The following is a 26,949-nucleotide window of genomic DNA, read 5'->3' as shown; positions in this document are numbered from 1 at the left end:
GGAGACAGTGAGTGAGCACAAAAGCTATTCTGTTTTGCTCTCAAACAGAATTCAGACACCGTGGGTGAGGAAAATCAATCTAGTCAACCTAGAGGGGGAGAGGGAGAGAGAGAGGGAGAAGAAATGAGAACCGTGAGAGGCTTTGATTATTGTGATGGACTTAAGTCAGCTCTGAGAAAGCCACTTCATACGTCTCTGCTATTTATCAAATCAGAAATGCATTTGCATCACATTTTCCTGCACTTGCGGCTTGCTTGGAAGGAAAATTAGCAGAGGTACCCGCCTTTATAAAAGTTTGACATTTTGATGAATAGATGCATTTTCAGTGAAGCCACAATTCAATCCAAAGGACACATAATTAATTGAATTGCAGCTGTCAAGAGCAAGGGCTTCACTGAGTCAACAGAGCTGTCGAGGACAGATAGCCACTGTCCACAGCCCGCAGTGGCTCAGGAAAAACTCTCAACAGTATTAATAGAAGATGACACAGGATTTAGATGAGTGGTGCCCAGTTTTTGTTTTTAGTCCCCCCCTCCGGACCAAGCACCAACCACATCCAGAGGAACCAGGCTCTGTGTGCATGTATTCAGTCAAGGTTCCTCAAAACAAAGTGGGCAATTCTGTAATAACTCAGCCGGCTCACCTCAGAGCCCGCACTGTTCAGCATGCAGATGCAAAAGCACCGGAAACCTTGAAAAATAAATACACACATCTGGTGCAACAGGAGACAGCTTATGATTACATACACTGTGGATAATGATGGCTCTGTGTTCTGTAATGATGGGCCGTGTGTGTGTGTGTAGGGTAAAAGAGACACACACTGGCCACTTCATTATGTACACCTGTTCAACTGCTTAACATAAAAATCTAATCGGCTAATCACATGGCAGCAACCTGAGATATTTAGTGATGTGGACGTTGTCAAGGTGTCCGGCTGAAGTTCAGACCTGCATGAGAATCGGAAAGAAAATAGATTTAAGGTACTTTGAATGTGGCATGTTTGTTGGTGTGTGGGAGTGTTTGCAGAGAATGGCAATAATGTGTGTATGTGTGTCTCTATAAACCAAAGTATTCACTAGTCTGCCTTCACACACATATGAACTTGATCCCATCCCATTTTTAATCCATAGCATTTAATATGATGTCGGCCCACCCTTTGCACTCTTCTGTGAAGGCTTTCCCCAAGGTTTAGGAGTGTTTATGGGAATTTTTAATAATTTTTCAAGAAGTGCACTTCAGACACTGATGTTGGATGAGAAGGCCTGGCTCACAGTCTCCACTCTAATTCATCCCAAAGGTGGTCAGGAGGTCAGTCAAGTTCTTCCACACTAAACTCACTCATCCATGTCTTAATGGACCTGCCTTGTGCACTGGTGTGCAGTCATGTTGGAACAGGAAGGGGCCATCCCCAAACTGTGCCCACAAAGTTGGGAGCGTGAAATTGTCCCAATGGTCTTGGTATGCTGAAGCATTAAGAGTTCCTTTCACTGGAACTAAGGGGCCGAGCCCAACTTCTGTAAAACAACCCCACACCATAATCTGCCCTCCACCAAACTTTACACTTGGCACAATGCAGCCAGACAAGTACTGTTCTCCTGGCAACCACCAAACTCAGACTCATCACTCCAGAGAACACGTCTCCACTGCTCTAGTCCAGTGGTGGTGTGTTTTACACCACTGCATCTGACGCTTTGCATTACGCTTGGTGATGTAAAGCTTGGATGTAGCTGCTCGGCCATAGAACCCCATTCCATGAAGCTCTCTGCGCACTGTTCTTGAGCTAATCTGAAGGCCACATGAAGTTTGTAGTGATTGACTGACTGTAGAAAGTTGGAGACCTCTGCACCTTATGCACCTCAGCATCTGCTGACCCCGCTCTGATCCTACGTGGCTGAGTTGCTGTTGTTCCCAATTGTTTCCATTTTGTTGTAATATCACTAACAGTTGACTGTGGAATAGTTAGTAGTGTAGAAATTTCGCAACTGGACTTGTTACACGGGTGGCATCCTATCACGGTACCACACTGGAATTCACTGAGCTCCTGAGAGCGACTCATTCTTTCACAAATGTTTGTAGAAGCAGTCTGCATGCCGAGGTGCTTGGTTTGATACACCTGTGGCCATGGAAGTGACTGGAACACCTGAATTCAATGATTTAGATGGCTGAGTGAAGACTTTTGGCAATATAGTGTGTGTATATTATTTTTTTAGTGCTAAATTAATATGAAAAACATTTTTCATCATGAATAGTTTAACTTGTTGGATTTTTTTCTATAAATGTGAGCAAAACTGTTGTCAACCTTACAAAACTGTTGGAAATTAATACAATTTAAGAGGAATGTAACTGCATCTCCCCTGATTTAATATCCAGCTGTTTTTTTTAAAGACATTTTGAATTTTTTTGGTTATTTTATGCATGTCACACCTTAGGACATCAGGTCACACTAAAAGACAGAAATGGGAGTTATTGTCTGAAACAAGTCAGAATATGTAAAGTATTTTTTGAACCTGACTTTTTTTTTTCAGTCAGTACAAAAGAAATATAAAAGGTGTTTTTTGTGACAAATCTATTTCTCAAAATTTAACAAAAGAACTTTGATCCATATACTCATGTTAAAATAATTTTCATTTTCAAACATTTACTTTCATCTATTTTAGAATCTTTGAAAAATGTATTGTAATTTTTTAAAATTTACATAATATTCACGTATTTTATTTCATCTAAAAGCACATTGTTACCCTTCTCCTGGAGGGGGAACGGATATATTTTTTTGGTATGTTTGTCATTACAACAAAATTATCAGTCTGAGTCATACCAAATTTGCAAGAACAATGGTCAGTGACCCTTTGATCACCTGATTAAATTTTTGCCATAATTGGGTCAAGGTCAGAGGTCAAGTTTCTCTGAACATATTGTGAACACGATAACTCGAGAGCAATGTAACTTAGCATGTTCAAATTCATACCATAGATGGATCTACTAAAATCTACTTGGATCTACTTACCATAATAATGTCAATCATATGAAGTGACAGTATTCTCAGTGGTTTAGATTTGTGATTTTAGCATTTCTCACTCCTGGATCACTGTCATATTAAGATCTGAGATCCATTAAGTCTATGTACTTCCAGGGAATTTTGCCACCTAAAGATTCTCCTGGCAGGAGGCTGAGGGGTAGCACTGGCGACCAACCTTTTTTGTTCAGTCACTGAAAGCATCGTTTCCACCCGTGTCCTCAGATTACAATTATCTAACAGATTCAAAACAATGAAAATCAAACTGGCACTGATGCCAAAAAAACTTTTTAGGATTCACAAAAGTCCACAGGTGATTTTTTAAAAAATTATTTTATTAAATAAATACAAACAAGCTGTTACTGCAAAGAGGTGTCTCCTAATAAAAAAACAGTATCAAGCTAATGAAATGTTCGAGGTGTGAAGACCTCTGAAACCAAAGCGTACTCATGTAGGGAGCGCATAAGAAATATGAGCACCGCTTTGCATACAACACCAGTGTGTTATGTAAAAAGGAGACAATACAGTGGTAGAGGTCTTTCCTAAAAGCTTGGCACTCAGGTTGAGGATTAAGGAACCTCAACCACATATACAGTCGAGACATCCAAATCCTGCTTTTAAAACGTGGGGGAAGAGACAAAAAAAATAAATTAAAAGCCGGCATTCACTCGCCCCTAGATAAACAATTTCCATTTGCTGGCAAGGAAGAGAGAGATACATTTATGAATTGTGGTGCACATCAAACGGAAGGCGTGAAAGCTTTTTTTTGCCAACTTGCTATTTTTCATGTTCAGAAAATGAAAGCTCAAACCTTAAAATTCTTTTATTTCAATTCATGTCTTCCACTGACTGAACTGTTACATTTGGATACAAAAATTGGTTATGTGTACTATTAAGCAACACTTGAAGGATGCCATCATGCACACAAAACCAAAAGGCAACATTTGTGACTGCTCTGCTATCTGAATGGTTTGTGTTCAGTGGTTACGACTCAACATAGCGTATGCATTGAGGTTTTCAGGAATGTGTGTGTCTGTATCACTGCATCAGCATCTGTGTGCAGGAGTGCATGGGAGTCAAGGTAAATATGTCGTCAGTGGCCTTGGCCGGAGTGTGGCTCACTAGACTCGGCTGTGGCAACCTCGTGATGCATCTGGCTAAGGTGTTTGACCAGGCTCTCCATTTGAGGGTTTCCTCCAAACTCCCTAATGAGTCGGTAGGCCTCCGTCTCCAGTTCCCGCAGAGTCTGGCGGGTGTAGGCAAATGAGCCCACCTTCTCCAGGTAGTCCACACAGTATCGTTTGATGTCCATGTTCTCTGTGCGCTGCCTGAGGATGTTCTGCACCTGGGTGCTTTCTGGACGTGACCATATGGCATGAATGGTGGGGAAAGAGAACTTGCCCTCAGTCAAGTCCTCACAGAAACTCTTGTTCTCGCTGTACTCGTGGGAGCTCAAGTTGGCATAGTCATCACGGATCTGGAAAAAGAGGCCCAGTGTGTCTAAGAGGGGTTTCAGGTCCTGCTTCCAGTCTGAGAAGAGCTGCATGAGGCCTACAGCGAGACCGAAGAGCCCTCCCGTCTTCTGCAGCACCATGCTACGGTACTCCTGCTCAGTGGGACACGTGTAGGTGTCTCTCCAGTGGATGTCGAGGCCCTGACCACGATGCAGCTCCAGCAGCTGACGGGTAAACACTCGTACAGCCTCAGGATGCTCTAGGATCAGCACCTTCTCCAACCCCAAAAAGTAAACGTAGTTGGCCGAGTTAATAACAGAGGGAATGCCATAGATGCTATGTGCCACCGGGAAGCCTCGACGCAGCTTGGAGCTATCCTCAATGTCATCTATGAGCAAACTGGCATTGTGTAGCATCTCAGTCACCTCAATGATCACCTGGACACGAGACAAACACATTTATCCATTAATCCATATGAACATGGAGAAAGTACATTTTTTTGTTTCTGGAAGTAAATTCTCTCCTACTACTGAAAGAGACACAAACAGGTTGTCAGAAGCTTTGTGTAAATTATGCATTACAACTTGTATACAGCAGAGGGTGCCATGCCTACATGCTTCTCTGCACTGCTCCACTAGTCAAAGTCTTCATCAGTAAACAAAACAGTTGCTGCTGAAACAAGCTAAGCAATCAGTCAGAGCATGAAGAGAGAGATGCACTCCAGAATGGAGCAGATTCAGCTTTGACGAGGTTATAGAAAATTCATGGGTGAGCAATTAGACACATCACTGCTGGGCTTGGTGCACTTTAACCTCCTCTACAGAAACAATGAGGAAGGCTTAGTACTTAACCTTAGCCATTACGGTGACTGTAGCGACGAGTTCTTTAATACAACATGACCTATCGGCCTTAACATCCAGAGCACTGCTGTGGTAAGTCAAGGGCAGTGTGGACAGTGGCTATAGTCTAATCTCACTTTTCACCACTATGTGGCAGCACACGTGCCACATACTGTTTATACTGTGCTTGACAAACAAATGCAAAATAATAGTATTCATTTATCAGTGGAGAACACAGCTGCATACTGTTAACCCCAACTAGCTTCATGTCCATGTTTGCCACACAACAGTCACAGTGGCCATCAGGTGTCTGCTGTCCTGAGCTGGCCTTGCAGCCTGCTTGAGTGCTCTGCTGATTTAAAAGACAAGTGGGGTGGCCTGGTAATGAAAGCTGTTTGTATGAGGCCTGGGAGCACAAAGGGTGGCTCAGTGGGTCAGGCAGATGGCCAAGGCTGAGCCAGTTGAGCGGTTTATCCGCCAAACACAACCTTTCCCTCGGCAGGGTCCCGACACTTGCTCGCCCTGCAACCTCAGTGAGCCACTTACAGAGAAGGGGATGTGGGTAAAGCTACAATGAATGCACGCAAGGATTCAGAAGGTTTACTGCAAGCACTCCATTATCCTTGCAAATTACAATTCACTGTCAGGAAAAAGAAACAGCTCAATCGAGGCCAGACTTGAAATTCAGATCAAGAGTTTCAGATAACAGCAGCAGCCATCAAACCCGAACATGAGCACAAACAATTTTCAGGTTTTGGACTTCGAGTCTGGGTCCTCCAAGGAATTTAATTAGTCAGGCTGTCGCTGCATAATGCTGCCATTTGAGTCCCGAGTGCCATCACTACTCTGCGAGTCTATATTGATTATCACAAGAGGTTACTGATGCAGAAACTCACCGTTTGTTAAAGCTACTATCACTGATCCATTAAAAATGCAGAGACTCCTTCACAACAAATGAGCATACCGAGTCTAATATGTTAAGGGGAGGTAAGTGAAAATGACAACTAGTTATGTTCTGGTATAAAACCACCTCATTTAGAGAGATCACAGCAGGTGATCACAGATATACCCGAGTCAGACTGCAGCACTGTTAAAGTCCGGTTCCCTGTGATCACTTACACCATGCCGACTGTATTGTGTCACTCAAAAATATCTTCTTTCAACCATTTTTGTGTCCAAATGAAACTAATTAATGGAGATGTTCTGCTAATGTTTAAACAAGACCCATCACCACTGCAATTAATGAAAATAAGGAAGTCAGGATAACATTATAACCCAGTTTCATAATAGAAAACCCTTCAGCAGATATATTAACTTCTGCAAAACTATTTTGCTCTAATTTGGAGGCCTTGCCCTATCCAAATAGTTTTAGTCATGCCTAGGTTAGTAAAGATAAAATACATATTCCAGCAAAATATGATTCAATATTAACAATACTCCTTGAAACAATTTTAAACGCACTGTAAAAGATTGATATTCTGTGATTAACTTTTCTACAAGTACTTTTGGTAACCACATCCTAGAACAGACACAAAAGATTCCCATGATAAACAAATGAGAGAAAGTACATACTGCATTCTTGAACAACGGTGTATATATAAATAGACATCATGTAGTAATCTATAAAAATAAGCGAGATATAACACATACTTACAATGTATTCCCATATACTTGTGTGTACAGGAAAATGACTACATAATATGCTGATATCAATGCATTATGTATAAGCTCATTAATGTCATAAGGCAACCATGTTGTTAACATTTGAGCAATATTGCTGGACAGTATTTATGGCTTTAAATTTGCTCACTCATGAGTCATCCCTGACCAACATGTTAGACAATGCTCAGCCAATCAGAATTTGGCATCACAGGCTAATCAATAAGGCTGCATGGACTGGCTCTTTACCTAGAAAGTTTCTCACTATCTAGCTACTGCTAGCATTCAGTGACCTAGGTCAGCTGCTAGATATGGGGAATCCCCACTTTCTCCATTTCAATCAATAATAGTCAAGTAGGTATTGTCAATCACACAGCACAATATGATCACATGATTAGGCTAAGCCAATCAGGCACAAGAAAAAAAGCTGCATGTCATGAGCAAAAATATATTATAGCATTAGCAGTCCATGTTGTTTACTCGCCACTTCAGATAAATACAGCCAAAGTGTAATATGAATATCATGTTGCACAGCTTTGAAGTGTAAAGAACACATGCCAGATTTCATGGCTCAATTCCTTGTGGTTTTGGAGTATTTAGACTGGAAAGGTAAAACCTCAGGGCAGTGTTAATTTTGACAGCAAATTTTGATTTAGTTTTAGTCATAGTCTTTTGACGAAAACGTAATTTAGTTTTAGTCATAATTTAGTCATCTGAATAGTTTTAGTCGACTAATTAGCGTAAGAATATAGTCGACTAAATCTACAGTCGATAAAATATAAGGCTGTAAAATGTAAATGCTTTTTCTTCAGTTCCCTTGAATTAGTCATTATACACACTTACACAAAATTAAACATTTATTAAAAGTTATGGAATATTATTAAGACCAATACACACACAAAACATATTGAACAAACATCTTTACCTGACCTTGTTTATTGAGCATAACAATAAAATATTGGATGAGTAGGCCTGCTCTGCCTGAAAAATTCAGGCTAGTGTGGCCTTCCCGGGTTTAGATCAAATTTGTGCAACTGTGCGTTTGATTGGATGTTTTCCTAACTTTTTCCACCCTGTCACAAAAGTCAATCAGTTCTGATTGGATGTTGTCACCGCCAAGCACTCGTCTCATTTTCATTCGTTGACGAAAGTGTCAATTTTGTCACCGTTTTTATCCTTTTAGGTAGTTTTTATCTAGTTATCGTCTTGTTTTTGTCATGGGAAGGAAAAAAAAAGCTGTTGATGGAAACTATGACAAAAATAGTTCGTCAATGAAATTAACACTGCCTCAGGAGCGGACACCTGGATGGACAGACGGACCATGTGACGACAATATACTCTCACTTTCTTTTGCACCAGAGTATTAAAAAAAATAATCCACAGCTGTTATCTGGGATTCTTTTGTTTGTTTGTTTTTCTTTTTAAATTATGTTAATATTTATGCTGAACTCTCAGATTTATATTCTTGTTTAATAAGGGCAAACAGAGCCACAGATAAATTTCAACTATGGACAATGGAGCTCATAACTAAATAACTTTAAGCATTAAGCTTTGATGCAATTTTATTAAATAAAACATTAATATTTTGGGAGAAGAGAGGATCTAAACTGATCACAGACAACATGCGTCGGTCTAACTACTGTGGGAAACACCCTGCAACAGAGGTATATTACTAATAGGTATCCATATTTCATACCTTTTCAACATTTCACCTGGATATCCAGTGCCCAAAATTTTAAAAAAGTTGCTGGTGATGTCAATCATTGTAGAAACAAATGTGGGATTAGGTAACAAGCCTCAGAAACAGTTGCTTAAACCAACTTAATATTTCAGTCATGTTAATGCTGGTTAACTGGTGGGTCATGCAGGCAGGGCTGCAGTCCATAGAGTCAATGCTACATTGAAGCCCCAATAAATGACAGCTCCCCTCTGTTGTAAACCTGTGAAGGTGGTACAAATGACATGTCCTAGACCAGAGCACTGCTTAATTACATTCAGTTTTTTTTACTTGCATGGAAACTGCTGACATTAGCCACCCTGAGTGTGTCTCATTACTGTTAGACTAGCTCAGGGGTCACTAATCTGCAGCTCTGGAGCCACTTGAAGCTCTTTTGCCCCCTTCCAGTGGCTCCAATTAGCTTTGGAGAAAAACAAACTAACAAAAAAAAAACCTACATCTGTGTGTATGAACAGTTTTCATCACCATAAGTAATTCTTTACATTCTTCAGTTATGAAAACATGAAAAAAAGTTCTAATGTTTCTTTAGCTTTTATGCGTGTCATATTCTGTGTCTGTCCCCTGGCACTTCATCCTCTTTTGCTGAATGTCATACTGGTGGCTAACATACACATGAATGGCTAGTCCTGAGTCCTTCTACCTTTGATATACAAATCAAAACAAAGTCTCCGAGGTAAGCACAGTTTAACTGTGTGGACAGATTCACTTGCCTTCATTAATAATGCTGCTGGCTGGCAGGTATTCTGGATCTGAGGCTAGACTCAGAGTGGCCTGCATAGCTTCACTGTTACTGTTTCAAAGCACGCCTCAACATGCTAAGACTTTTTTCCCCTCTGTTTCCAGCTGTTTTGTTAGTGGTAGTAGTAGTAATAATAATAATAATAATAATAATCCATTGCAGAGTAGACATGTGGTACAAGATAAAATAATTATATACACCCATTAGTAATAGTCATGATAGGCTTATATGTTCTGCAGCTCCTTACAGATTTTTGGTTAAAAAAAAAAAAAATTACAAAAAAAAACTGATCTTTTGAGTAAAAGGTTCCCAGACTAGTTGGTCAGTCCAAATTTCCATTTCAGGGAATAGGAAATTAGTTGCTACACACTCCTGCAACTTCTTCCATATTGCTGAAGGACAAGTTGACATCTGTTGCCTTGCTGGCACTGACAGATTAGTGGACTGAACAGAGGCAATTTAAAGTATTACCACTTTAAGCCAGAAAATTCCTTGAGACAAAGTGTACACACTGGCTTACTCACCATTATCAGGGCTAAATCCAAAATACTGCCAAACAATGGCAGAGGCTTTTTTGGTTCACTGTGCTGCACAGCTCACAGTTCAGGTGGCTTCACCTGTATAGACCTTGCGTGTGCGCCGCATTGACGTACAATACTGCACTTCAATATAGCATCTTCTTCACATGAGTTTCCAAAACATACAAGCATCTGCATTTTTGATCTTACTGTAGTAAGATAAGTTGAAGATATCCCAGTATAACACAATATATGATGCTGCTGACGACCATCTAACCTGGTTTAACTTTTAATGCAATACAAATCGTCTGCATCTTATCTGTTGCATGTTATAATAAACCTGTAAGATTTTAAAAGTTGGATCCAGTCCAGGCATTTGAAGGGTAACTTCATCTTTACACTGTCCAGCAGTTTTATTCTTCCCTACATGATATTTTATGGAAACCTGACCAGACCAATTCCTAGTTAGTTTGTTTTTTACTCACAGATGCAGCTATGCTGTCTCACTCTGGCACAAAAACATACGAAGCTCTAGGCCTGAGGTAGCAAACACTGATGAACATGTGTCTCCAAAGTAAAAGACAACAACATATAAAAGAAATAACCTCAACAGTCTCAGAGAAAACAAAAGAAAAGCTGTCAGCTAAAGGTCACAAGGAAAATGATGAACACAGGGAATTTCCCCAAGCATCCACCACCTGTGCTGCGATACGCAGCACAGAAGCACATATGGGGTTTGATAGCAAATGCACCGCCAAGTGAATGAGAGAGAGTGCCACTGTCACTGCCTCCATCTATCTGAAGCCATGGTTGTTTCCATGGCGGCAGTGGCGGCGACTTCTTGGCAACAGCGTGCTAATGACGAGAGGCACGCTCTCAATCTGCATGGTGGGTTCAGCAGGAGTTTATAGAGCTGCAACACAGAGACGGGGGGATACAAGGGGGAAGAGACGGGGCTTTTATATCTGAGGTAGATTTAAACGATAACTAATTGCAGCACCGTAACAGGGAAGTACCCACTAAAGTGGAACTACCAAGTAGATTTTGAAAGAACGCGCGTATGGAGGTAGGTTATATAACCCGTCAACAAAATCTACAAATCAAGACTAAAACTTTGGATTAGCAAAAAATGTTTTCTCAACTTCAAGGAAAGCATATGCTACTGAGATAAATATGTAAAAAAAGAAATAACAGTGACATGTTTGATTAAGTCACTAATGTTATTCTTGCAATCAGATGGGCTGTAAAAACTGCAGTATGTGAGTGAGGTAAATACTGTCGCAGGGGAAGCACTGACATGACAGGAGTGATATATAATATCTAATCTCAGAAGAGGATGACAACTATATTACTTTGTCCACCAAAAAAAAAAAAAAAAGTATTTATCCATTTTAAACAGACACCTGAAAATGGCTATCAAATAAATGGGGATTGGACTCTTCTTTGGGGACTACACAACCACAAGAGACAACAGTGGGAGACCTCAGGGCTTTACTGCAGATTTGTGAAAGGTTTATAAAACATTCAGGGAAAAACAGAGACCCGTTGAACAGCAACTGTAATGAGACCTGACAGGCTCAGCACTTCTGCATTTTGCACCACAAAAAGGCGTGTAGATTCAGAAAACACAGATTAGATGGCTTTGTCAATGCAAACAAGAACCAGCTAATGCCATCAGTATAATAATAGGGTCAATAGCCTGATCACCCCAAGAAGACAGCGGTGAGGGCCCTGCTCAATAAAACCAATAAATCCAGACAGGCTAATCTGAAATTCATTTAGCAGATGAAAAGGAAGGAATTCCAATCTGCCTGTGGTCTGTATGTGTGGCTCAATGTGTCTGTAGAAGTCTAATTAGGCAGCCGAGAACATGTTAGAGCAATGTAATGGATAAGTGGAAGTGTAGGTTTTTACTCTGGAAGCAGACTGTGACTTGAATCCACTAATCCCTGTCTGACAAAGGTGATCAGAGCACAAGAAGCTGATAAAGTAGTAGCCTCTCACTGGAGATTAATGAGAGTACAGTACATCTAAAAACATTCACCAGACCAAATATATGCCTTAAAACTACAATTTACTGCAGCATCTGGAAAATACTGTATAGATGGATGTATAGCTACTATGACCTACCCACTTTGATCCAAAACAAATGACCTAGAACTAACAATAACTTTGTTTAAGACATCAAAAATCCATGTTTTAAATACATTTTATCTAGAAATAGCATAAAAACAGCAGTTGCCTCATCACACTTCCTGGATTACAAACAACAGCTACTGCACCTGCTATTAATCTGTATGCGTTTTCTTTTGTCCATCGAGTGTTAATAAAAAAATTTCAGAAAAAAAAAAAAAGGACACAAAAGACAACAATTTAGAAGTCCTGCAATCATGAAGTTTCTCACCCAGTCCTCTAGCAGTAAAAGGGTGATGTGATATCCAGTATGAACACAAACTCATAAAGGGAGTGTAGAAAATGTGTGCAGTGAAACAGAAAATAGAACCCTATGTGAACAAATACACACCGTATGGAATTCACTAAGTAATACCAGACACACATTTTGGTAGTAAAACATTTATCACCACTTATATTTTACAATCTTTGGCATACCTGTATGTATCGAGTTATATTATTTGTCTATTGTATTGCATTTAATTTCTTTATATAATGTAGCCAATAAAAGGAACTTTCATATATTTGATTTGTTCTCATCTACATTTTTATGTAGATGATTCTTTGGTTGAGTTTAATAGAAGCTTCTGTGCCGTTCAGAGGATGGAAAACAGTGTCATAAAAATAGCCAAAAAGTGTACACAACACACTCTGATCTGACACGGCTTGGTACCATTAGTCACATCAAATTTAGCCTCAACCCACAAAGCTGGATGATGAATGAACCTTGTTCCTCTAACTGACTCAACTGCCATTCATCAGAGCAACATGAGATCTTTTTGAATCAGTCCTCTAAATGTGTAATGTGGGCGTCAATTTACAGATCTACAGATGAGCTAAGGGATCATGCCCTCTAGCAGTCACACCTCACAATCATCTCTTAAAGCAGTCAGCTGGCCTTGTAAACAAGGTCACTAGCAGCTGTAAAACTACAATTACTTTAAAAAGGTAAAGTAATTTTTTTGAGATTGTTTAATAGAAAAAAGAATAAATAAATATAGATTGATTAGTGCGTAATTACATCTTCCAACAAACTGATGGGTTTTTGTAAACTCAGAATTAACCCATTAAAAACACACAGGAGTGGAACCGGTTTGTGGAAGCTGCCATCTTGAATACAGTGGCTGAGAAGGACGTTGCTGTTCTACCTAATCACATTTTATGTATGAGGCTAGAGACCGTCCACATAGGTAACACACCTTATAAGATACTTTTAATTTTAAGACCATTTAGAATTTGTACATGCATATTATCTTTCTCCTCCTCCACCACTGCTCTCTCCCCTCCCTCATCCTCCTCACCTGAACCGAAGTCAGGTTTCTAACACACAAAAATTATTAGACATGCAACCCTCCCTTCTCCGGACAGCTGACAACGAGCCAGCTAAACAACAGCTGGTTATAAGCTAACATTACACCAGCTAATGTTAGGCTACAGTGTCCTAAAACAAAAAAACAAAAACATATCACACTTTGCCTCTGATAAACAGTTTGATTACATTCTAACATTGTTTGAGTTTATTCGCTCAGTGTCAAAGTCAAAAATGTTACATCCACTTCAAAAAAGTTTCACCAATTCTGGCGAACGGCAGCAAAACCAGCAGCGCTTACCAACAGCAATGTTCAGGATATCCTCAACAACTCACCTCAGAATCACAATCAGACAGAAGTGAGTTTCACTGACTCATCAACTCATATCGGACCCCCTTGAAAGTTTTACAGCCTCCTTCAGAGTAAATAGATGTGAACATCCAGAATAATGGCAGCTGAGGTAAACAGCAGACTGACGGCCTACACTGACGGTCAGAGTTCTTTGTCCTATAGTGGCCACCATAGCTAGGACTGTGCAGTTGAGAGGGGTAAGAAAACAGAATTCAGTTGACTGCAAATCTCCAATCTGATATTTAGTGGCGAGCTTTTACACACTGTAACTTTAACGGGCTAAAAAGAGGAATCCGAAAGGGAAGTGACAAAAACTAGAATTCCTGTGGCGGACGCTTGAGACTGTCTTCAACACTGTCAATCCCCCTGGACCCCCTTGTTAAAATGCCCAATTTCACAGTGTCTACTAAGCCTCACCCCATTAAACTGGACTTCTTCATTCTGTGTGTACTGTGGGTGCCTTCTGGAGCATTTTAAACTGATTATCTGACTATACATGTGTACTAAAGCCCATCACAGATGTTTGTGCTTCAATTTTGGGGAGTGTAATTGTAGTATTTTATTTGTCTGTTGCTTAACACTAATTAGCAGGCATGTGTGTCTGTGTGTTGCACCTGCGCAGTTTATGGATTCAGCCTGTTAACCAAGCTAGCTAGCATTAGCTGATAACTTAGCACTACACTTACTGATCCAAATAAGGCAACTTCCAGCACCAAAATAAATAAATAAATAAGGCAGTGGCCAAAATGAACACAGACTTCAAATTGCAGAGCTGAAAACCAATGTTTGACTCACAGTGGCTACTTCCATGTTTTATATACAGTACATGCAAGTCACTGTTACTCAAGTCTGCATCCCTACCTCTGCAGCCACACAAACAAGTATAAATAAAAAATAAATAATAAAAATGCATTCAACTTCAACAATTCATTCAAATCAGCAACTGCAGAAATAAGGGTTAAAAAGAAAAATAAATCTATGGATCAGACAAATGCAGAAAAACTGAACAGTTTTTAAAAAGCTTTGCATAATTTTTTTCCCCCGTCTCATTCCACTTAATCCTCAGGTGTATTAACAACCTCCTTTAATAAATCATGTGCGCTCTAAGCTCTTCACACAAGCTTTACACTTAGGAACAACTCCGCTGATAAAAATGCAAAACGGTTGCATTTTAAAATAAACTACCTGCTCTGAACGAGCACAGCTTTATTTCACCTTCCTAAACCTGTTGGCAACAATTAACACCAGACAACTCTGGCAGCAAAACGGATGATTTCTCTCACCTGCAGTTTGTCCTCTGGAACATTGAGCCAGTGGTTGAATGCTTGGGCAAGTTTAGTTCTTACTTGTTTTCCTGCCAAAAAAGCAGAACAAAAATAAATAAATAAATGAGCTGGTTAATTGTAAAAAAGACACAGGATCTACAGAGGTATTATCTTACATAGTCTCAAGGAATTCATGTTGCCAATATTTACTTAAAAAAAAATAAATAAATAAAAAAAAAATAAAAAAGAACCCATTAAGGGTTTTTTTTTGTTTTGTTTTATAAACCTTCATGATTTTATTATTGGACTGTATTAGAGTATATTTCAATGACTACAGTTTAAAATAATCCTCATTATAATATGCTGGGCCCTGCTGCAGCCCCACCCACTCCCACCTCCAGGTAATTCTGAGGTTCTAACATTGAAATCATGCACATGCAAAAGTATTTAAAAAAATAAATAAATAAAACATACATATGTGTGAAACTGTACATTTAGAGCAGACTGAAGTCTGAGCTTTTGGCTCACGTGGGGTATTTGTTACTGACCTCGTCTGAAATTTTAACCATTTCAGATGACAAAAGAAAAGCATACTAAGGCAAATATAACTAAGCTGGTGGATTACCAGAAAAATCACCTGTTAGAACATGTTTTGGTCATAATATCAGTCAATGTAACTATTAGATTAGGTCCATTATCATTTGGACAATTACATGTTTTTTTCCCCCACTTGCATCCACATTTCTATGGACTTCATACTGAAAGTTCTAGTTGACTGCTACTAACTAGTTAACAGAAGTTTGACACTTTTGTCTGCTAAATAAGTCATGAAATAATGAGGGAACAGATCTGACCTGGCCATGAAACTGCTTGACAGTTTAATTACTTATGAGCTTCTGAAAATGGGGAACTATGTATAAAAATGGTTGTACAGTTAATACAATATATTTGTTAAAATGTGTGAATTAAACTTTTATTACATCGTGACTGCTTGTTTTAAAATCCACTGTGGCAGTACACCAGGGCAAAAAAAAGTGTGTCACTGTACAAAAACTTATGGACCCAAGTGTTAATTATAGAGTTGTGGTTACAGAGTGTTCTGTATTTAATGCGCAGTCAGGCTAAATAACCACAACTCTAACAGATTAAATACATTAACGCCACTTAAACAAAAACAGCTGAAGATCTAAGTGATGATGAACATTAAACCCATTAACATTAGTCCATCAGCTCTTGCTGAGCTGCTACCTGACTAAAACACTAAAAAGCTGAAAGAACAGGCAGGATGCAGCTGATCTACATGAAGCATGGGCATTTTTCTGTTCAAAGACATTTAAGGCACTTTTTTCCTTCATCCTACTGAATTCTGCTGTAAAGCTTTTTCCACTGAGTGCACAAAGCCATAATCTAAACCATAATGGTGATTAGTAGGAGTATAATGATAAATACTGTCTAGATCTTACAATTTGGGCACTAGACCTTAAAGGGCTGAAGTATATTCCAACTGCAGTTCTTTTAATATTAACCAGAACCATCTAAAATGGAAAGGAGACCTGGTGCCGCACTTTGTTCCATTTAAAATGTAATCTGCTGAAACACGGAGCCAGAAAACAACAAGTGTGGAACTGTGCAAATGCCTATAGCAAAGAAATATCCCAACTAACAAATACCAAGCACATGTCCTATTTACCCAAATTAACTTCTGCTGTTAGGCTGGGCTTTTCTCTACTGACAAGAAGTGACCAATCAAAACTGAAGAAATAAAAGCCTCAAAAAACAGCTGCTAGGAAAGGGAATCTAAGCTAAAAACAGAACAGTCAAACATGCAGAGCTGTGCACGGCTTGCTCATTTCAGAGTATTTAATGTCTAATTTCTTCAGCCATTCCATTTTATTAATATTAGAAGTCATCATTCTGTGAATTACAGCCTCATATTTGAGTCAAAGATATTACAAAAACAGCAAATTGGTTCATGCTCAAATTATTGTCTAGCCATTCTGCAGTGAACATTAAAATTAAAACCATATAACTTAGGCCTTAAAAAAAATAACATCCTCAAGGAAAGCAATATACTGCTGCAAAAGTACATATTAAAAACTTAATAGCAAAATCTGTCAATGTGCCAAACAAACACTAACAAATTATGTGGAATACTTTATTAATTTCAGCTTTTAATAAGCTATAACTTATTATGATTATGCTTAACCGATTATAAGACAATCCCTCTTTTCCAATGTATTTCAGAACCATAATTCTTTTACGCTCATCCTTTTGTCAAAGTTTCCCCCTCAGACACCAATAATTCAAGAAGAACAGAGTCCTCAATGAGCCCTTTTCCTCATAAAAAGTGAAATATGGTAACATCCAAACCCACATTTGTGCATCTCATCTATTAGTCACAGACTCGCACACACTCTCTTATCAGACTCCCGAAGAAGTCAGAATCATTTGCTCTCAGTTAGCATTTGAGTCTTTTTGAGCTCATCATCTGTGAAACCCACAGTTCTTGGCTGTCTGACAGATTTTTATTCCTGTAATGAAGACATCAGGAGACACTATGAACTCAATTTCAGTCATCATAAATATGACAACCCCCACTTTTTCCAAACCTAATTACCAAAAAAATAAATATATATACAGTTTGTGTGTTATGGTAATATGACATATTTTACTTTAACACCTACCATGCCAGTACTGCAGCACCATACAATTTTTACAAACTGACTCAGTTTTATTGTGCCGACTGTGTCTGAACTAGAGCCTTTTATCACGTTCAGTATCTAAGACATTTTGCTCACACTCTGTATCATGGACAAAGGAAGTGAGCAGGTCAGAGGTCAGTGTCACCAGAGTACTCATCAGCTGTATATAAGGCTCTTAGTGACATTACAGCTGCTAGTCTGTTTATCTACATCTCTTCTCTGCCCCTGCAGCCACAAAGAGACTCACCCGGCAGTTGCAACAAGTAGTTGTATGGTTCCAGCAAGATTCGGTCAGCAGCGGCCTCCGAGCCACGGTCCATTGCTTCAGGTGTATACAATATATCTACAATGGAGAACAAATAACACAAGAAGTAAGGGAAAAAAAAAAAAGTCCAAATTTTTAAAGATGTTTTTTAAAATCTGAGAAGCTTATAATGCGGTTTGTCAGTGAATGCATACACTGTCGTTTGGCCTCATAACAATCTATCTACAACAAAGAACAAAAAGACAAAGGAGTACAACTTTGTAGGTCTGTGATGTTATATACTACAACAACAAAAAGATTCTGTTTGATTATTTATGGATTGACAGGTGGCAAGTGACTAATTGATGAAAGAAAAAAAAAGCAGAAATGTATTCTGGCATTTCTGAAGGTCATTTGGAATTACAAAAATGAAAATGACAGTATTCACATGTTTTAAGAGCTTAAGACCTCAAGATGTAGAACGTGAATTTTGAATTCTGTAGTGAATGGTATCCTTTCCAGCCCAGTTATGCCATAAATGCACAAATGTGTCTTTTCTCTTAATGCTTTCATTATTTTAAAGCCCTATTTAAATTTTTTTGAATGCTTTAACAGTTTTGCCTGGAACAGAATAGTTCTTGTTATATAGTTCAAATGTTCAATTATAATAAAGGCTTGCTATTATCATATTATTAGTTGCTTTAACTGGCCATCCATCTGTTTTCTGCTATTACTCCTGATCTTGGCTGCAGGAGCAGCATTCTAAGCAGACACAACCAGACCTCCCTCAGCTGAGGTGTTCCCAATCCAGCTGAAAGATCTCTCCAGTGTATCCTGGATCTAACCCTGGGGCCTCCTCCCAGTGGGATGTGCCTGAAACACCTCACCTAAGATCTGCCCAGAAGGCATCCTAGCCAGTTGTCCAAACCACCTCAATGGATTCATTTCAAAGTGGAGGACCAGCAGCACCGGTCTGAGGCCCTGCCTAATGACTGATCTCCTCCTCCTCTAAGGAAGAGTCCAGCCACCTTTCGAAAAAGGCTCCATTTCTGCTGTTTGTAACCCTGATCTCATTCTTTTGATCACCACCCACCACAGTTCATCACTATCGGTGAGGGTAGGAACATAGATTATCTGGTAAATCAACAGTTTTGCTTTGCACCACGACCAACTGGTACCACATCTGCAACTCTGGACACTGCACCAATCTGATCTTCTGCTACCCCTATCTCTTGCTTGTGAACAAGACCTGGAAATACTTGAACTCCTCCTATCCTGCAACTCATTCCCAACCCAGAATGAGTTGCTGTTTAAAAAAAAAACAAACCAAAAAAAAACAAAACTTAAATACATAAATTAACTAAAGACCCTTTACCTTAAATCACAGAAAAAAATTTGCATAAATTTAATTCAAACAATGGCCCTCACTCCCTAAAGTAAGATCACATCTTTAGAAAGGCCACAAGAAATAGCCTCCTTCTAACTTCTAACCTTTGGCACACTATCACACTAGAGTAAACAGAAATTGTGTATACATCTGGTTAGTGATGTCTGTGGTGCATTCATCTTTAGGTTACTTGTATCTGTCATTTGTCAATGCCACACTTCAACCAGGCTCTTAGATGACAGATTGGGCAGCAAGTTTTGTGTAGATAGAATCTTTGCACAGGAAGCTGCAGAAAGGGGAGTGCTGACATGACAAGCACAATGTGAGACTCAAGGTCATCTTGTGTACCAGACATTAGACACATAACTGCTAAATGCTCCTACGCATAGGGACTCTGCTGGTGACACTTTGACCCATCAGTTTACGCATGGGCAGAACTGTAAATTCCCCTTGTGGTGGTGACACAGGGGTCCTCCTCCCCTGGAGGAGTTAAAACAACTATTTCAACCGTGATTCACACAAACTGCAAAAGAGTGACTTATAACAAATGGGTGTAGCCTTTTCGGGTTTGCGACTGCTAGTAATCACCGAAAAAAAAAAAAAAAAAAAAAAAGAAGTCTCATAAACAGACAAAAAAAAAATACTGCGCAACTAAATTCGATCAGATGCTAGATGGGTGTACAATGCAGCTGCACACAACATTAGTTTTGCAAACAGTCTTTTTAGTCTTGAACTTGTATGCACCGAAAGGTTAACTGAATTAACCACAATTTAGACACCTTTCCACACATTGTACACCTACATCTTTTCCTTACAATAATAAAAAAACTACTAAACATTTCTGCAGCTTGTTTTCGCGTCATGCTGACTCCCTTTAAATTAGGAGCTTATACAACAGTAATGAATAAATAAAAATGAAGCACGCCGAGTATAACAGAAAGCAGATCTTTTAAAAATACAGTGCTACTGTGGCATCTAGCACAGTGTGAGGCTTTAAACTCCACCCACCTTGGCAGACTGTCAGCCCAGAATTCCGGTTAGCCGGACTGCTAGTTGACTAGCGTTAGCAGGCTAACACAATGGTGTATCACCATTCAATATAGCTTTCTTTTTCAAAATAAAACCACCCGCTTCCACGCTGTAAACCTTCCACGAGTAAAGCACGCGATATAACTGTTATATCCAGACCTTCGTATCACTTTAGACCTGTGTGCTGCCGGCTACTTCACTGAACACTAAGCTAATGCCGTCACCGAAGCGCACGCTACAAACCTTTCACTTCTCCAGCGAGTTTTGATGAGCTACGTATATACGTTTGGACTGCGTTACGGAGCAGGCGCAGAGGAGCTGGACAATATCACATAGGTGCCTCGCATAATGTTCGTTGTATTTATATTTCAACATTGCCCGGTAGAATCCCCTCACACAAAGTAGCAGGAAAACCACCACTATCTCCGATTGTCGGGCCGCTCCGTCTTTGCATATCGAACACACCAGCGTTCTAAGGCTGGGTGTTGTAGTTTTTCAACATTTTTTGTCTCGGTATTCTTCTGTATTGTGTCAACAACCACCCAGTAGGGTACTTCGGACACTTTACCATAGATATTTTTCCTCCATTCTCGACCAATCCCGTGTTACTAAGGCGTTGCCCTTGTCTATGCCGTCCAATGGTATTTTCGGAGAGGCGGGGTTTATCAGTCCCGTCAATCATTCTCAGGAGGAGGGGGAAGGCTCACAGAAAGAGCTAGGCTAGAGGAGCTACTCAACAAGGCAAACAGCAGCTCTGCGAAAACCACTTTTACCCATCCGCATCCAACATCAATCGGTGGCCAACGGACGACGTTGAAATCTGTCGTATTTTTATCATAAATGTTCCTATGGATTACTAAAACACTTTCGTCGAAAACCAGAAGTGTTTCTGAACTTGACAGCATAGGTAAGCCTGCTTTTGTTCGGCAAAGCCGTTGCTATTTTGAACATTTTTCTAGCTTCGCTTCCCTGCTGCCATCAAGCCAACCTTGACGTTAGCTAACTTGTTAACTAATGCTGTGTTGTGTTTAGGAGGGGGGGGTAGAGGAATGAATGAATTTAGCGACAGGACAGTAGAAAGCTGCAGCCCGAGAATGCAGAAAAACAAAAAAAAAAAAAAACTTGGTCACTTCGATAACAAAGTTGTGCTGTGGCCAGCCAAATGAGGATGGTGAACGCAGGGAAAGGATACGCTACTCCGAGGCTAAATAGTTTCAAGTCTGCCTGGACGGGATCCGGAGTGTTGTGTTGTTGAGCGGAGGAATCCTCGGGGAGGTTGTCGTCGAGTATCGCCTGTCACGGTGCTCCCGAATAGCCGTCCAAAAAAAAGGGGGAAAAAAAAGTGGTATTACGGGAAACAATTGGTGAGTTTTATTATTAGCGTGGCGAGATCTGTCGAGCAGCGGGCGAACGATGTAGTTGAACGGGGTGAAACGCATTGTCAGGCTTTCCTTTTGTGCCACCAGTAACGTCTGGCTTCTCACGACTGACTTGTCCAATGTAGGTTGGAGCAGAGATGAGCTACCTTGGATTAAGGAACTCGCCCATTTGATGAGTTGTGGGATACAATCAGAGCAAAGGTTGTCTATATTCCTTATCCCCTCCTCTTGCTGAAGAGGACTTGTGTTATTCTCGATGTTGTGGGTGCGTGACCAGTATTTTGCACATTTGCTTGGACAGTGGAGAGGTTTAAATGAGCTCGACGCTTTTAGTTAATCGCGGTGGCAGCTTTTAGGACAGAAGAAACGACGACCGAGACTCGGCGGCGGTGGTGGTCGGTCCACTCACTCGCATCGGCTCAGCTCTAGCAAATTGTCTGGGGCGGATGACATTGTATCCTCCGCGAACCAAACCAAACGAGGGGCTGCGACCTTGGCTTGTGTTATAACAATAAAATGTTGCGTGTGTGTGCTTGGTGGTGGTGGTGGGATTAAGTCGATGTTGCTGCGTTGCAAGTCTTCCTCGAGCTTGACCTTGTTGCGAACCGTTTCGTCGACTTGCTTCTTTGTGAGGAGCAAATCTCCACTCATCGTTACTCCGTGAACAGTCAGCGAAATGCCACACTAGAGCATTTTGTTAGGAAAGTGACTTCCAATCGGTCCGCGCGGCGGATCTTCACTTTTTTTTTGCTCAACTTGACGCGGTTTTTACTGCCCGAGCGGTGATATAACATTTCTGTAAAGGTTTTTTGGGGCTGGCGGCTGTGTTATTATCGCTCTATTTTATTTTTGCTGTCGAGCGCACTCTCCGCAGAGAGCAGCGCACCGACACTAGGGAGAGTAGCGAAAAACGAAAATGGACGGTCTCGGTGCAGTTTTCCTGTAACAAAAACCCCACAAGCGATCCTGGTCTCCGAGAGAGAAATGGCTCTGACACGGGCAGGTGAATTGCAGCCCTGGATTTCCAGTGTTTGTGCGCTCTCAACTGTTCTCCTTTCTAAGCTTACTGTCAGCCACAGAAATGGCGTCATCCTCTGCTGTAGCGTTTGTGTAGTCAGTGCAGTGCAGACAGCAGGCACACCACGCTGCCGTGTACTCAGAAAACCGAGCCCCGTGCGGCTGTTTCACTGTCCATCACCCCATTAAACGGCTACAATATGATCCATCTGCGCTGGCAGGCGGGCAGGCAGAGGAAGCCTTTTCAGCAGCGTCTAGTTACTTTGTTTCTCTCGCCATTCTTAGCCACAAGCCAAGTCTGACTGACTGGTGACTGACTTACAACAGTGTGCGCTGGGCATTACATAAACGGCTTTAAAGGCTCCGCGAATGAGCGATCAGCCTGCCACGGTTTACTTTGCAACGCGTATTATTGGACTGGAAAGCTCCTACACACACACACACACACACACACACACACACACACACACACCCTTCTCTGTCTCTTTCTTGAACAAATCTGTTGCAGACTTAAATCAGGATGTTAAAAAAAAAGACAACCATGTCTAGAAGGGTGTCTCATGTTCAGTCGTCGATGTGTTTTTTATCCGAGCCATTTAAAGTGAGCGTCTACCGCCCTGTTTTTTTTTTTTTCTTTTTTCATGGTATCCAGCAGTGTAGCAGAAGAAGTGATGTCATCATAACATAATCGTGTCTTGTTGTGGCAGACTGAAGTTGGCACTCTCTGTAATGCCTAACAGCTTCTCCCACCTCTGTTTTTCCAGCTTGGGATCCGTTACACTGGTCACCTAGAGGACTCATAGAGAGATGAAGGTATGTTCATTCATTTTTCTTGCATGTGCTCGACAGCACGGGGAAACTCTCATTAGCTCACTACTACTTGTGGAGCTCAATTTCATTCAGCTCTTATGTAAACATGCCTTAACCAGGCGATTTAAGCCAAACTGTTGGATGTATTTTGCAGGCATGGCTTTATCCTTTTGCTCTCATGATTAAAGTGAGGGCATACCTCCTATTAACTGTAAATTGTGGTCTTGTTCAAACACAGCCAAAGCAAGTGTCCTGGATATAGGCCAGGGTAACACAGTTGTTTTGATATGCATGATAGTGCGTTTCCAGTGGCTTCAGCTTGCTTTGAAAACTCACATTGGGAATTATAACATTAATGTTATGCTTTGTTTATGTGGTGGTATTGGATTAAAAGATGGGAAGGCCTGAATGTGGAACTAAATTTATACCAAAGGTGTGGTCTGTGGACTACATGATGAGACTTCATGATTAAAAAAACCAAACTCGGTCATGACATTGTTTTCTCCAGCCTTATTTAGCCTGAAAAAGACACAGCTGTCTGTCTCAGTGATTTAAGCTATTCTTGTATCATAGTTGCAGTTGTGCCTGCAGGCAGTGTGTTAACTTATCATTTGTTGCCACGTGAGCCATATGCAGCCTCATGACCTGTAGAGCTGTCTCACTTTTGAAGCAATTAGTGTAACACACATGAGCTTTGACAGGAGTGGGTGCTTATAGTTGCATTTTTTTCAAAATTTGGCACATGTAGCATAACAGCATTGTGAGAGGAAATAAAGCAAGTAGAAGATGTGAGTCTAAGTTGACAGGCTTTGTGATCGGAGAGTTGATAGTGACCACATTACAAGCTTCTCTGGTTTGTTGCTTTGTTATGCTTATTGTGGTTAATCAAACTGAACCCACCACCCACTAATAAACATGTCACCTTCTACCAAATTATCCAAATTATTTAAAGTGCAAGCGAAAAGAACGGGGGGTGGGGGTGGGGGGTGCAAAAACAGTTGCCACTTTGATCTGTTTGTCTACATCCAAACTCTTTCTGTTGGTTGCCCCTGTAGTAATGCCGACATAAACTCCTGGGTGGTCTGCGGTTATATAATGATCTATTTGCGTGGCAGAAAGCGAGAGGAGTTTTGATTGCCGATACTGGAAATGCACTAAAATAAGCTGAGAGACATACGGAAAAATGTGGCTTTAGCAGATACCACCTGACTCACATATTAGGCTGGCCTTTTGCTGCTTAATTTCCTCCTTGTCTATTTGAATAAAGCTAAACATGGTGCTGTTAGTGACTGTGACCATTTTGCAGTTATTGTTGTTTCTACACGGATTGCAGTAGGCCTGTATGAGATGATTATTATGCTTAACTGTTCATATCCACATGTCACCTGACAGCAGAGATGCTCCTACACTGACATTTTCTGCTTAATGTTGTAGCATTTGTTGTTTTCACAGCAGTCTGAGTTTGTCTGGCTCTATTGATGCTAAAGGAGTGCTCACTCATTTTACCACTCTGTGTATGAGCATCTGCTCAATGCCTAAACTGTAAATTGCTCTGTAACTAGGACAACTTTTCATTATGTTCACTTAGCATTATATGTCACTTAGGCTCATGGTCTGCAGGCTTTCTACATCAGCTGCACACACTGCTGTAATACAGTGTGCAGAATGAAATGCTCTAAATATTAGACCCACTATAGGAAGATAAATGTGTTGAGTATTTGTTTGAATTCTTAAGACTGCTCTATTTAATAAATCTGTTATTAAACAAGTGGAATACATTAAGTCCTTGCTTTAGCATTGATAATCTGGCAGATGGAGTCAAGTATCACTATGTAGTAGTATCAATACCAGAAGTCCATGCTAAATGTAACCACAGTCAGTAATATTAAGGACATCCATCTCTATTCCCATTTGTTAATAACACTCGAGTTTTGTCTACATGCATGTAAATGTCTAAAACCTAACCTTACACAACTGTGAAAACTTTGCATTTATTTCCATATATTCTGTATGACAAAATAGTAGTCTAGGAAAAGTACTTGTCAGCCTTTATTTTGATAACAGTTTGATCTCATGAAGAGGAAGCTTTCTACATTTTTCAAAATGACTTTGGTGATGTTGTCAAAGTTTTATAAAACTGAAAATCAATAATAAAAAGCACGGGTTGTGAACTGGAGATGCTGGGTCTGTCACACAAGGCAGGGAGGTCTGATGAAAGGTGTTATTAAGTTATACTATAGGAATTCTTGGGAGGTCGCTGCTTCGGCTGTTTAAATTTTGACCATGCAGTTTTAAATCTGTCATTTATAAAGCTGAACTCCAGTTGGTACTCAAGAGTTGCTCTGTTGTGTCAAAACAGTGACTATGCAGACTTTACTGTAACAGTGAAATTTATGCACTTGAGAAGATGGACTCAGCAGATCAGGGACAGTAGCCTGTCTAATGTCCTTTGATCAGTCACATAATGATCACCTTTAAAAGCTAAGGTTCACTTTTGGATAGTATTGTTACATCGGTCTGTGCTGTGTACATATTCTTGGTAAAGTCCCTACATTTTTGTATGCTTGAAAAAAATTGCAAGTAAATTCACCTGCTCATTTTTCAATTCTTACCTCTACTTAACTGTAACAACTCCAAGTGTGTATTACTAAATTATTTTTCCTTATGGAAATGATCTGAAATATTATGTATATTCTGTGTTAATGAATTGTTTTGTGTTTGTTCCTCTCTGTTCACAGTTCAGTCACTCAGGGCGTGTTTATTCACCCTCATGTTAGTTTAGTGAAAGCGTGGCACCACGAGGATTCCCATGTCACTTTACACCTACTTTAAACATAACTAAACAGAGATTATAAAGTAAAGCAGTGCTGTTCTGCTAATCTCTGCTCTTCAGTGCTTTCATGCAAGTCAAAAGTAATGAGAATTGATCTGGTTTGCATTACACTAATTGCACTACATGTAAATGCCAGCATTGGATCACGCTTGTGTTCCACAAAGCACCAGAGAAATACTGAAATTAAGATGACTTTACTTGCAGGCATATTTTTTACATAGAGAGCGGGACAAAGAGAGAGCTATATAAAACAGTTCAATTTTACATAAATACAAATGTGTGTGTAAAGCTTTATTCATGTAAATATACAAACTTGATTTTGTTTTGTTAATCACACTGATTTTACCATTATACATTTACACCCAGATTAATTTATAACTAGTATTTCAATGTAGCTTTCATTAAACACTGTTGCAACATTTTCAGTTAATAATTTCTTCGCCATACTTTACTAGCATGTGGACAAGTTTGCCCGCAGCGCTGCAAAATG

The 26,949-nt window shown here is 40.1% G+C and overlaps 2 protein-coding genes across 8 annotated transcripts in view; one reads left to right on the top strand and one right to left on the bottom strand.

Moving 5' to 3' along the window:
• Positions 1-3,372: 3,372 nt before the first annotated feature.
• ggps1 (geranylgeranyl diphosphate synthase 1) lies at positions 3,373-20,810 on the bottom strand. 2 transcript variants are annotated; one of them, XM_030747391.1, is made up of 4 exons: positions 20,400-20,810; positions 18,008-18,103; positions 15,077-15,147; positions 3,373-4,904 (listed from the first exon to the last, which is right to left on the bottom strand). In XM_030747391.1, exons 2-4 carry the CDS (start codon positions 18,078-18,080, stop codon positions 4,107-4,109), a joined length of 942 nt encoding a protein of 313 aa, XP_030603251.1. In that variant the 5' UTR covers positions 18,081-18,103; positions 20,400-20,810; the 3' UTR covers positions 3,373-4,106. The 2 variants fall into 2 exon arrangements, with proteins under 2 accessions (XP_030603251.1, XP_030603252.1); XM_030747392.1 differs by having other exon boundaries at positions 20,664-20,810.
• Positions 20,811-21,148: 338 nt separating this feature from the next.
• The window catches only part of arid4b (AT-rich interaction domain 4B), a 36,783-nt gene continuing 30,982 nt past the window's right edge, over positions 21,149-26,949 (top strand). Inside the window, exons 1-2 of one of the 6 annotated variants that reach the window (XM_030747383.1) lie at positions 21,149-21,327; positions 23,581-23,629. In XM_030747383.1, the coding sequence (XP_030603243.1) occupies positions 23,624-23,629 (6 nt within the window). In that variant the 5' untranslated portion in view covers positions 21,149-21,327; positions 23,581-23,623. Of the gene's footprint in view, positions 21,328-21,712; positions 21,785-22,353; positions 22,803-23,580; positions 23,630-26,949 lie in introns of those variants that run through there. The other 5 variants (XM_030747388.1, XM_030747387.1, XM_030747389.1 and 2 more) reach the window with 5 other exon arrangements.

The sequence above is a fragment of the Archocentrus centrarchus genome, chromosome 15, assembly GCF_007364275.1.
Source record: "Archocentrus centrarchus isolate MPI-CPG fArcCen1 chromosome 15, fArcCen1, whole genome shotgun sequence".
NCBI lineage: Eukaryota > Metazoa > Chordata > Actinopteri > Cichliformes > Cichlidae > Archocentrus > Archocentrus centrarchus.
This window is presented reverse-complemented; position numbering and strand designations above follow the sequence as displayed.